The sequence below is a fragment of the Sciurus vulgaris genome (genome assembly GCF_902686455.1).
Source record: "Sciurus vulgaris genome assembly, chromosome: 1".
NCBI lineage: Eukaryota > Metazoa > Chordata > Mammalia > Rodentia > Sciuridae > Sciurus > Sciurus vulgaris.
The window spans coordinates 143,482,203-143,494,329 of NC_136461.1; the positions used below are offsets into that span (position 1 = coordinate 143,482,203).

Sequence of the window (12,127 nt, forward strand, 5' to 3'; positions counted from 1 at the left end):
ACCGCCTCCTGCCTCTGCATCCTGGGAGTCGCAGTCCCAACTAGTCCCCGGAACTTGTAGTCCGCGCTCGCGCCGGTTCCGACTACAACTGGGCGCGAGCCAAAAGGTCCCTCTGCTAATCCTATCAGCTCTCCAACACCGCCCTCTGCCGGCCTTTCCTTCAGTCGCTCGATCACAAGCGGTATTCGAGTACCCCGGAAGCGAACCTTTCTCTTCCGGGTTGAGCGTCCGGGCGTCTGCACGTGGGTGAGTTACCTGTACTAGGGCCCCTGCTCTTATGAAAAGTAACTATTAATCTCAAAGAAAAAGAACCGAGCCGGAGCCATGGAGGGTCAGAGCGTGGAGGAGCTGCTGGCAAAGGCGGAGCAGGACGAGGCAGAGAAGCTGCAACGTATCACAGTGCACAAGGAGCTGGAGCTGGAGTTTGACCTGGGCAACCTGCTGGCTTCGGACCGGAACCCCCCGACTGTACTGCGGCAGGCCGGACCCACGCCGGAGGCCGAGCTGCGGGCCCTGGCACGGGACAATACACAGCTGCTCATCAACCAGCTGTGGCAGCTGCCCACGGAGCGCGTGGAAGAGGCGCTGGTGGCCCGGCTGCCCGAGGCCACCACGCGCCTGCCGCGTGAGAAACCGCTGCCACGGCCGCGGCCGCTTACACGCTGGCAGCAGTTCGCGCGCCTTAAGGGCATCCGCCCCAAGAAGAAAACCAATCTGGTGTGGGACGAGGTGAGCGGCCAGTGGCGGCGGCGCTGGGGCTACAAGCGCGCCCGGGATGACACCAAGGAATGGCTGATCGAGGTTCCGAGTGGCGCCGACCCCCTAGAAGACCAGTTCGCCAAACGGATTCAGGCCAAGAAGGAACGCGTGGCCAAGAACGAGCTGAACCGGCTGCGTAATCTGGCCCGTGCCCACAAGATGCAGCTGCCCAGCGCGGCCGGCATGCACCCTACTGGGCACCAGAGTAAGGAGGAGCTGGGCCGCGCCATGCAGGTAGCCAAGATCTCCACCGCCTCTGTGGGGCGCTTCCAGGAGCGCCTCCCTAAGGAGAAGGCTCCCCGGGGTTCAGGCAAGAAGAGGAAGTTTCAGCCCCTTTTTGGGGACTTTGCAGCCGAGAAAAAGAACCAGTTGGAACTACTTCGAGTCATGAATAGCAAAAAGCCTCAGCTGGATGTGACGAGGGCCACCAACAAGCAGATGAGAGAAGAGGACCAAGAGGAAGCCGCCAAGAGGAGGAAAATGAGCCAGAAGGGCAAGAAAAAAGGGAACCGGCCGGGTCCTGGAGGCAAGAGGAAAGGCGGCCCGCCCAGCCAGAAAGGGAAGAGGAAAGGAAGTTTGGGAGGCAAGAAGCCTTCCGGCCTACCTGGTTTAGGTGGCAAGAGGAAAGGAGGACAGCACCAAGGAGGAAAAAGGAGGAAGTAACACTTCACCCTTGGACCTGTTCTGTAAAGAAAGTACTGTATGCTAAATATTGCCTTTTATGTACTGTTGCAGGGCGGGGTGCAGAAAAGGGACCGATGTCTTCATTGAGCTTGAGGTTGAAGGGACAGAATTGTCCTACCCTCAAGAAAGTATCTAAGTGTTCGACTGTACAAAATAATGCTTTTCCCACAAACGAGACTTTAGCTAGTGATGAGTATATTTGAGGATGCAAGAATTAGGAAAATGATTTGGTCATTTTACCTTTGGATTATGGGGTGAGGAAGAGTTGGTTATATTTTAGAGACTTCTACTAGATTAATTTGTATTTGTTATTTTTGTAACAAGCTTTTATGCCCATCAAATCTGGAAGGGGAGAGGAAAGATGACATTTTCCTAAGTTGATTTAAAGACACTGTTGTGAAGATTATTTAATAAAGATGTGTCTGTATCTAGCATTGCTTTTAACTTTTTGACCATTGTAGAAATTGAAGATGGTGACCTGGATAGCTAGTACAGATTATTTTTTTACTTTCTAAAAAAACAAAAGCAGTTAAATTATACTGCTTTCAGCAAGGCCACTTTTATCAGAAAAACTCACTTATTTTGGTATAAAATATAATGTTAAAAGTATAACACAACTGAAGGCTTTTGGAATACTTGACACTTTTCAACCAGAACATATTGACAGTTATAAATGATAAATTTGGGCTACCCTACAAATAATCATAATTAACCTTGTTAATCCAGAAAATACTTATCTTTCCCAACATTGATAACCCCAGTTTAAAATAAAGCTTAACTAAAAATAGTCTGTTCAGAGGAGATACCCACAAAATCCTTGATTGGAACATTATCTTTTGATTCATTTGCCAAGTTGGCCTGTTCTGGTTTGATTGGGAGGAAAAATATTTAAAGCTGTTCAGGATCATTCTTTCCAGTCTAATTTTAAACTTAGTAAACTCATCTCTACAAATCTTAATCTGAAAATAACAGTAGATCCAGAATCTGGGAGGCTTTTTTTGCTACTTAGAGCTAAAAGCTACCATGCTCTTTTTGGTCTGAACTTTAAAATTATGGGATTTTGTTGCTTATTTGGGAATTTGTTTTTTAAAGCTTTCTTGATTTAGCACAGGGTATGGCACTGGCCCTGTAATTCAAGGAAGAGAGGGGAAAAAAAAGAACCTCGGACTTTTTTGCAAGGTTCAAAGTTGAAATCCAGTGTCTTGGTAATTTTACTCTGAAAATAATTTTAAAAGGCAAGGTAGCACTTTAAAGAATGTCCTTTCGCCAAGTCCCAAACAAGTGAAAAATAAAGACTTTGGAGTGATTCAAAGCGGGACCCCAGACCCTAGCGAGCAGTTGCGGCCTACGCAGTTTCAAAAAGGTAAACGGTGAGAGTAAGCGCTGGAACTTTCACAGTCCTGATTCCGACTGCCCGCGAGAATATGGTCTAAGTGCCACTGCGGGCTGCCACTTGGCCCAGTGACCTAGCAGAGCAGGAGGGCCGAGTGGGCGGAAGGAAGGCGGCGACCCGGATTGGCGGGCAGCTGGGGTGGGGCGGAGCTGTGCAGAGAAACGAAGAGGACTTTCTCCCAGCCATGGCCGCTGCCGCCCGGGCCCGAGTCGCGCACTTGCTGAAGCAACTGCAGCGCGCAGCGTGAGTGCAGGCCGGCGGGCGGGCAGGGGCCGGAGGATGCCACCGCGCCCGCGCAGTCCCCGGCGCAAGATCCGCCTGGGCCCTCGCAGTCTTCCACCGGTTGCTTTCAAAAATGTAGGGAAGCAGGTACCGCGGTGCACCGGGGTACGACAATGTTGTCACAGAATGGCACTTGCAGTCTTGCACCGTGCAGTGCGTCAGATTTTACTCAGTTTATCTACCATTAAGGAAACAGGTCCTGAGAAGATGGGGCCTGGTCCCACATTGTGGCAGGCAGTGCACAGCTGGGCACAGTGACCAAGATAAATTAACATATCCAATCGATACTTATTTATTGGGTGTGTATTACATATCATATGTATATATATATTTAGGTTCTAGGGACAGACGATGAAAGACTCGGGCAGTTTAAAGTCTAGTGGGGCACATAAGGGTGCAGACATTGGGATGAGAGGACAGATGGAGAACTGGCCTGGGGCAGACCACAGCAGAAAGGGTGTTGAAGGGAAGAAACCACGTGCAGTTACACTTCCTGACACAGTCTGACCCCCTCCAGAAATTCGAGGTACATAGTAGTTGCTTGATAAATAATGTTGAAGGTCCAAGTGCACTTGTGGGCATGGGAGAACATGGGAAAGTTTGAGTTAACAAGTGGAGATAAATAGAGAGGAAAGGAGGCGAACTAGAGAGGAATTTCAGACAGAGGGAAGAGCAACACCAAGAGATGCAATTCCAGGATCCAGAAGTAAAGTCTGGTCATACCCTCAGAGGAAGAAGTGAGAATGGAGAAAACAGATGGTGAAATACCACAAGAAAACAGCTGACCCTGGGCACTTACCATGGCAAGGCACTGTCCATATACTTTACATGTACTATTAATAGCAGTAACTCTAACCCTTAAAATAACCCTATAGCATACTGTATTATTAGCCTCTATTGTAGATAAAGAAAAGCATGAAAAATAATTTGTCCAGTGTCACAGACCTAATTTGAATCCAGATGTTGTGGTTTCACGGGCCTTGTTCTCAAGCCTATGCAAAAAAAATATAAATTGTGTTCTATAGATAACAGCTACTAAAGCAAATATTTCTAACCCTGAAACATTAATACCTTGAGATGCCCCATGGTAAAGAATTCCATGGCCATGTAAGTTTGGGCAACCACTGACTGCTGTTTGCTGTCTTGGAGAGTCAGAATATACATTAGCACATAAAGGGCCCTGAGAAGACCTGAAGGAAGGGGTGGCGGAGGTGTTTAGCTGTGTTAAAATTCTTTGTTCTAAACCTATATCATGCGACTCTTTATCACACACTATTTATAGCCCTTAGAACCATTTTAATGCAGAATATGTTTATGGAATGGTTGCATGAGAAAGGAGTGTGGCATGAGTAGAATTATTTCAGCACATTCTGGTGGCAGTATGCAGTGGAAAGGGAAGACAAGGTGTGGACTGAGACTTGACAAGAACTATAATGGGGAAGAAGGATCAGTACTGCAGATCGCACCTGAAACCTGGGGCCTTAGAGAAAAATTCCCTGGGGAACTAATGGGAAAGAATAAGTTATCCAGAAGACAGAGGAAAGTATGTTTCAGGTAGGGAAATAACAAGGGCAAAGTCTAGAGGGGGAACGGAAGGGGAAGAGGGAAAGGGATGAGAGAGAAAGAGATGTAGCTCATTCAAGGAAAAGAACAAAGTTAATTTTCCAGAAGCTAAAACCCAGAAATGGAGAAAGATGAGGTGCTAAAACTGAAGAGGTCAATGGGGCCATTCAAGTAGGAGCAGGTCTAAACTTTATCTGCCATGGAAGTAGCTTTAAACAAGAGAGTGACACCCTGTCTGATCACACTGTGGAAAACAAAGGTGACAAAGATGCAGCCATGAGAACCCAGTTAGGAAGTTAGTAGAAATCTATCTGGATGAGAGATAGCAGCAGAACCAGAATAGCAAAGACCCTGAGAAAAGTGTTTGGATTCAGGTAGAGATATTAATATTTGGGGCCTTGATGTGTGGTAGTCCATATAGATAGGGTAAGGGAGAAGGAAGGGCCAGAATGGCTGAAGGCAGCCTAGGATCCAACCCAGCATTTAAGAAATGGGTAGAGGGGGAAACCAGTCAGAGGAAGAACAATGAAAAGAAACCCAAGTGAGAAGGGAGTCCTGGAAGCCAAGGAAAGCGTTTCACCTACTCCAGGGAAGCTGGGGGTAGCTCACAGCATTCAGTGCTGCTAGAGTAAATACTAGGAGGATCCAGCCTGAAAGCCAGGGCTTGCTCATGCAGCAGCCTGATTTCTGGAGCCAAGGAATGGTGCTGGAGGCAAGAAAATGGAGCCAGCAAATGTAAGCCAGTAGGGGAGAACCAAAGGGTGAGCAAGCCTGAGAGTTTCAGGCATGAAACTCTTGATGATGAGAAGGACCCAGTGAGGGAGAGAGCACTGGGAAAATACAACAGATTGAGATCCCCAGAGGGAAAGAGGGAACAGGACAGGAACCTCAAGTAAGGAGTAGAAAGGATAAATTGAGGTATTGTCAGAGTTAGAAAGAAGTAAAGGAGAAAGAAAAGGAGTAGGAGGGAGGAAGCACGCGGTCCCAGGAGCCTTCGCGTTGGAAAGCTTTGGGTGTGGATATTTTTCTTTCCTTTGCTGTTCTTGTCTTTGGAGGTTTTAACGCGTGATATGTTCTGGAAAGTAAAGCCCCACTGTCAAAGAGTCATCCTCGGCCTGGCCTGCTTTCTCATCCCCTGCGGGAACCCGCGGCTCAACTGGGACCGCCAGGTGGCAGCCTTGACTTAAAATATCTGACTGGCTTCCAAAGTCTCTTTTGACTTCACAATTCTCAGGAAGTTTTGAGAACTTACGGACCATTGAAATCCACCCTTTTCCTTCCTCCATCGTTCTTGCTCTCGGATGTTTTAATTCCAAATTTGAATTTTGGCGGGGTGGGAGAAGGAGGATGTCATGCACTTAAGCATCTACTGGGAGCTCACTCTAAGACCGTCCTGCGGGCGTAAAAATAAACAAAACCCAGCAGGAGAAAGAAGGCAGAGAAGGAACCGTGCAAGACAGGGAAGGGAGAGAAAGTTTCCAAAAAGGAGGACATGGAAAATCTGTAGAGAAGCCGACTGGGGAGTGAGGAGAGATAATGAGTTTAAGGGAGCACAACGCCCCAGCGTGAGCGCCTGGGGGCTTCCCAAGACCCGGACAAGTGCATGGAACCTGAAGATGCAACTGGGCCAAGAAGAGTGGGGACGCCAAGGGGTGACAAGGACGCCTGTGGGTCCCGGGAGGACGACAGTAGGCACGGGTCCGGGGCCTGTTTGAAGAAAGACTTTAAACACCCTGAAGACGAGAGGAAATTTCCATCGTGGCAGGGGGCGGGAGGGAGGTGAGCAAGAGTAGGAGCACATGAACCTTAGGTGGATTTGATCAAAGCTCTCAACTTGTATGAGCTGAGAGCTTGAAGGAAATCAAGAACCCCATCTTGAATCTTGCGTACTCCCAGAAAGCTTATCTCAGCTGCCCGCAGGCATTTAATAGGAGCTGCTAGAATAAACGAATTCAAGGAAAAATGATCCTTCAGCTCTGTAAAGACTCTGGGTCGACTTTATCCATCCTGATCACTGGATTTTTGTTTGTTTGTTCCCTATTGTACAGGGCCCCGCCAATTATTGTCAGTCCGATTATCTCTTAGTACTATAATGCAATGTGAGAGTTACTTTAAGTCTTCTTATTTGTGGGTTTTCAAGTTACTGTTTTTCTTTTCCATAGATGCAAGTGCCCAGCACATTCTCATACTTACTCCCAAGGTAATACATTTTGTGTTTTTACACTAGACACAACTTTGGTTTCTACAGTTGGCATTTATATTACATCTGGGCCATGTGTAAAAACAGAACATCAAGGAGTGTGAGAGAGAGGAAGGTTGATGAAAACAATGGCCTTTTCTCTGGGTAATTGGTAGTACTTCGCTCCAACATGGAAATGAGCTGATTGTATGCTACTGATGATGTGTTTGGACCAACTATATGTTTAATGCTATTTAAGTAGACAGAATATTTGTTAATGCTAAAAATTCTTTGATAGTGTTTTAAGAATGTCTAGGTTTGGACTAGGGATTAGGCACAGTGGTGGAGCTGCTTGCTTAGGATGGATTTGTTCCCTAGCACTGAAAATTTTTAAAAATGTCTAGTTCATCAAACAGAATAAAACAAGATGAAGCCTTGGAAAGGTTGTAAGACATCTCTAAAAGAAAAGGGCTAAAGAATAAGGTGGTTCCTAGAATGAAAAATCTTATTTGTATCCATTTTAAAATAACATTCTACATTTTAAAAACTAAAAATAATGACAAAAGTTTTCAGTTCCCACCAGTGTCTTAATCCTACCAAACTCCATTGTCCACAGAGCAGCAGGAAGCTGACCATAGCTTTAGCGTGTCCCCCGAATGTCACAAGAATTACTGACACAAAACCTGATTTTGCCTCTTGGAAGAAAAGGTCACATCTAAACACTTGGTGGGTGGAGGGGAAGTAGAACAAACCAAGGCCTTTTTTCTTGCCAGATGTGTGGCTCACCTTTCAGAACAATCCACTAGGCCTTCCAGTACTGGAGGCCTCTGTGGTAGAGGCATTCCCAGTCTATGAAGCCCTCAGAGCTTAGCAAACCTCTTCAAGTGGTTTGCTCTAATCCTTGGTTAGTTTTAACAAAGAATTTATTATTTGGGGAATTTGCTATTTGGGGAATAAAATCAATAACTTAGAGAAAAATAATCTCACGGTTATCTAGGACCCAATTTATTGTTTTACCTAAACTTTAATTACAGGAATAATAGTAATAATAATTTCTTTAAAGTCTATAAGGATTAAAGAAATTTGAATTTTGATAAGGGTGTCTTTGCCTCAAGGGAGCCAATGTTAAGATTGTTATCTAGTTCTAGGCTCTTTCTTAAAAAAAAAAAAAAAAGAAAGAAAGAAAGAAAGTGAAAATTATTCTGTAGACTTTTATTTGTTTTATGATTGACCAGGACTGATATAAACAAATAAAGAAAAATAAAGATAAAATTCATCGATGGGGTCCTCTTACTATTCCAATATGACAGAAAATTGCATATGCTTTAATGAAAACCTGATACTTAGCAAGTAAATATCAGTTTATAAATTTTTTATTAAATTTCATCAAGGAAACTAGATTTTTAAATATGAATAAGCTTGAGAAATGTAAATATCTTACTGTGATGTTATATTTGTGAAAAAAATTGAAATTCAAACAAATTATTACAATGGCTATAATAGTGTTACTACTAGTTGTTCTCAAATAATAACCCAACTCAGAGAATTCTTTTTATACATTATGTTTTCAAATATTTTTTAAATTTCAGTGGAGGAAATTTTAAATCACTTTATTTTTATAAAATCAGCATCAAGTTAGCATTAAATTCTGTCAATATGTCGATTTCTTAATTTGATATGAAACCTGATATATTGTAGGCAAGACTTCAAGGAAGACGCTAATGTTCACTGCTAAGTTATACTGTCAAAAAAAATTATGCTTTATTTCTGAGGCCTACTCTGATACCTATTTCTTCATTTTCAGCTCCTGGACTTTCATCTTCTGAGAAAACAACAGATTATGCCTTTGAGGTAGATTTCATTGACTCATTCTTTCTTTTATGAATGACCTGGAAAATATAACTGTAGTATTTTGCTAACATATTAGCATTTCATTTGAAATCTCTTATAAATTGATGTTCCACGATCACTATTTGCTCAAGCCCTTATCAGCAAAGTACCTTGTGACGATAACAGAATATAAATTTTCTGACAACATAAGTAATGTCTAAAATTCTATCTTCTATACAGCCATTAAAATAAAATAAGCGTTGGAGATGTAACTCAGTGGTAAAGCACTTGCCTAGTATACATGAGACCTGGGCTTGCTCCCCAGACCACATAAATTAAAAAAAAAAAAAAAAAAAAAATACTTCCCATTTTACACATTCTCTAAATTATATATGCTATCTGTTAAATCTTCTGTAGTTACAATAATCTCCAAAGAAGTCAAAGTAATTTGTTGAAGCAAGAATAAAGGAGTGATTAACTTTAGTGCATTTTGATCACATTGTACATAATTACTTGTAATTATTTGTTTAGTCCCTGCCTCCTCCTAATCCAGAAGTCATAAGTTGAAATGTCACCAGATGCTCATAGAGCACAAACCCTGTGTAAAAGGTATGGCCTCCACGCAGCCCCACAAGTTTTCTGCCCCCTGAGGATAGCCCCAGTGTTTCCAGATTATTCAAGAGAGATAGAAACTGAGGTAGTCAAATTGGATCTTTTTAATCCTGATTTTAACAGTTATTAGGCAATTTTTTAAAAGAAAGAAAACAATTTAAATACAACATGGATCAAATAAAATATCTTTGGGCCAAAAATGACCCATAATTCATCAGTTTAAAAGCTCTTTTCTCATCTGTAAACCCTATGAGACCATGTTTCTCTTACTAGTAGTTGTGTTACATGAACCTAGCCCAGTGCCTGGAATATAGCAGACTGTTGTGCTGGGTGAGTGGGAAGATAGTAGGATACATACAGATACACATGGGCATAGAAGAGTGGATAGATGGATGGAATGATGGATGAAGGGGCAAAAAATGTACACAGGAGGAAACCTTTAGTGGGAAAGTAAGAAATTAGAGTTAATTTAGATATGGAGGTTGGGGAAGGCAGAGATTTAAAGTTGAAGGAACAATTGAGAGTTTAGGATGTCCTTGAAAAAGTCAAATATATAATTGTACTGTGACTGAAACCAAAGTTCCCTTAAAGAAGTGCGAGGCCAGATGATGGTGACCTAGACAAACATACTAAGGAGTATATACTTCATTCTTTAGGTAAGGAGGAACATTTCAGGTTTTCAGAAATGGAGTAGCCAACTCTCTGATACAATCTACACCAAAATCTTCTTTTCTTTGTTTTAGATGGCTGTTTCAAATATTAGATATGGAGCAGGAGTTACAAAAGAAGTAGGCATGGCAAGTATTTGGGATTATCTATAATCTTCTATGAATGTTACATATCTTGTAAAACAAGGGCTAATAGATAATCACATCCTTTATGTTCAAAGATGTACAATATTAAGTTTGCCCCAGAAGTCTATTTCAGTTTCAGTGCAATCATACCTAACAAAATTTTGTTTTAATTGTAGGACCTACAGAACATGGGAGCTAAAAATATTTGCTTGATGACAGATAAGAACCTCTCCCGACTCCCTCCTGTACAAGTAGTTATGGATTCCCTAGTAAAGAATGGCATCAACTTTCAGGTTTATGATGATGTGAGGGTGGAACCAACAGATACAAGGTAAATTTGTTGAGAGTTGTTTTTATTTATTTACTTTAGGCAGAAGCCAACACATATCACTATTGGTGAAACTTGCCCAAGGCCTTATTTAATGGCATAAGAATGATTTTTGAAAAAAAAAAAAAATGTAACAGTGGTTTTTATTTCCACTTCTTCAAGCTTCAAGGATGCAATTGAGTTTGCCAGAAAGGGATCTTTTGATGCCTATGTTGCTGTGGGTGGTGGCTCCACCATAGACACCTGCAAAGCTGCTAATCTATATGCCTCCAACCCTCACTCAGAGTTCCTTGATTACGTCAATGCCCCCATTGGAAAGGGAAAACCCGTGTCTGAGCCTCTTAAGCCTCTGATTGCAGGTAAAACTGTTGGCTTGTTTGCTTCGTTTTACAATTGGCAAAAGACTTTAGGAAAGATTCCAGCTAGTAATTTTAGTGTCTGTGTTTCTAAAACTTTCTGATCGTTTCATTTCAAATCAATGCTTCATTTGGACCCCAGAACAGATGGCAGTTCATTCGTTTTGAAAATTCTGATCTTCATTATTGCACAGATAGAGACAATTTGGGTCAGTGGGAGGAAGTTTGCAGATTTAGGCTATGAAGTCACTATGCAGAGGAGGGGAAAGGTCCTCATTGACATTTGATTAGATCCCTCTGTTGGCAGGCTTGTCCTCTAAACCCATCTGTTTTGTCCCATTTTGCCAGCCACTGTGAAGTTTAAGGAGAACATTTGCTGTTATTTTTCAATGATTCAACCCTTTTTTCCACATAATGGCTCTTCAGCTGACCTCAGGCTTTGTCTCTTCCCAGGGACATGTGGCCAGCATGGCCACATCATTCTGGATGACATCTGCTCCATGGCTTCTCAGGGCACAAACACACAAATCTGAAGCAAAAAAGAGTTTGTGTGTTCCACAGAGGACCTTGGAATTTTCCAGTCTTTTCTTCCCTCCCATTTTTATGACTGTCAGCATATTATTATTTAAAGTTGTATAGCTAAAATGCACTAACTGGTAACTGAGAAATACCCTCAGTTCAAGTTTTGTCCTCTGTTTTCCCCCTCTCCTGCCCCTACTGTGAACAGTCCCTGTGATGGGACACCAGGGAGTCAGTGGCAGATGAACTGCATTGATGGGAATGAGGAACCAGCAGGGAGCAGCATAATTGGGGTCTGGCAAATGGAACCCTCTGGTGAAACTGTGTCAGCATCACACAGAGGGGTGATTAGTAACATTTAGAAACTTGACAGAACTACAAAACCATGGAGCCCAGCAAAGGCAGAGCACTCCTATGCCTGCTGCCAAGAGGGAATAAAGATGTCTTTTAGAGACAGCAAATGTGAGTGTTCTTACAGAGGTGTAGAGCAGCCTGTATTTGAATACCCAGCTGCAGCTACTTGAGCTCTGGCACTGGCAGAGCCCAAGGTTCCCTAAGGCTAATCACTGTTAATACAGACAGACATTCACACAAATGATTAACACACATGCATGTTAGTGCAAAGATATGCATGTACAAATACACAGAAACATACATGCATTTCACTGCAGACAGATGCCATACATATTAAACACCCCTGTTTGTACAGATATAGACAGTATACATATTAAACATTCATGCATGCTAACCATACATGCATTTTAATGCAGACACAGACATCATGTCTGCATATGAACACCAACACAGAGATCACACAAACACGTTAAA

General features: G+C 42.9%; 2 protein-coding genes across 4 annotated transcripts in view; both read left to right on the plus strand.

Annotated features, from left to right (window-relative positions):
- Positions 1-204: 204 nt before the first annotated feature.
- RRS1 (ribosome biogenesis regulator 1 homolog) lies at positions 205-1,875 on the plus strand. The gene has a single exon (XM_079104130.1). It carries the CDS (start codon positions 325-327, stop codon positions 1,420-1,422), a length of 1,098 nt encoding a protein of 365 aa, XP_078960256.1. The 5' UTR covers positions 205-324; the 3' UTR covers positions 1,423-1,875.
- A 1,056-nt stretch (positions 1,876-2,931) lies between these two features.
- Positions 2,932-12,127, plus strand: part of ADHFE1 (alcohol dehydrogenase iron containing 1) — a 31,787-nt gene continuing 22,591 nt past the window's right edge. Inside the window, exons 1-6 of one of the 3 annotated variants that reach the window (XM_079103611.1) lie at positions 2,932-3,079; positions 6,844-6,881; positions 8,665-8,711; positions 10,046-10,099; positions 10,273-10,427; positions 10,587-10,783. In XM_079103611.1, the coding sequence (XP_078959737.1) occupies positions 3,021-3,079; positions 6,844-6,881; positions 8,665-8,711; positions 10,046-10,099; positions 10,273-10,427; positions 10,587-10,783 (550 nt within the window). In that variant the 5' untranslated portion in view covers positions 2,932-3,020. The remainder of the gene's footprint in view (positions 3,080-6,843; positions 6,882-8,664; positions 8,712-10,045; positions 10,100-10,272; positions 10,428-10,586; positions 10,784-12,127) is intronic. The other 2 variants (XM_079103612.1, XM_079103613.1) reach the window with 2 other exon arrangements.

Bases quoted from the DNA above. Each gene is read 5' to 3' on its own strand.
- RRS1 (XM_079104130.1), top strand. From the start codon at position 325: ATGGAGGGTCAGAGCGTGGAGGAGCTGCTGGCAAAGGCGGAGCAGGAC.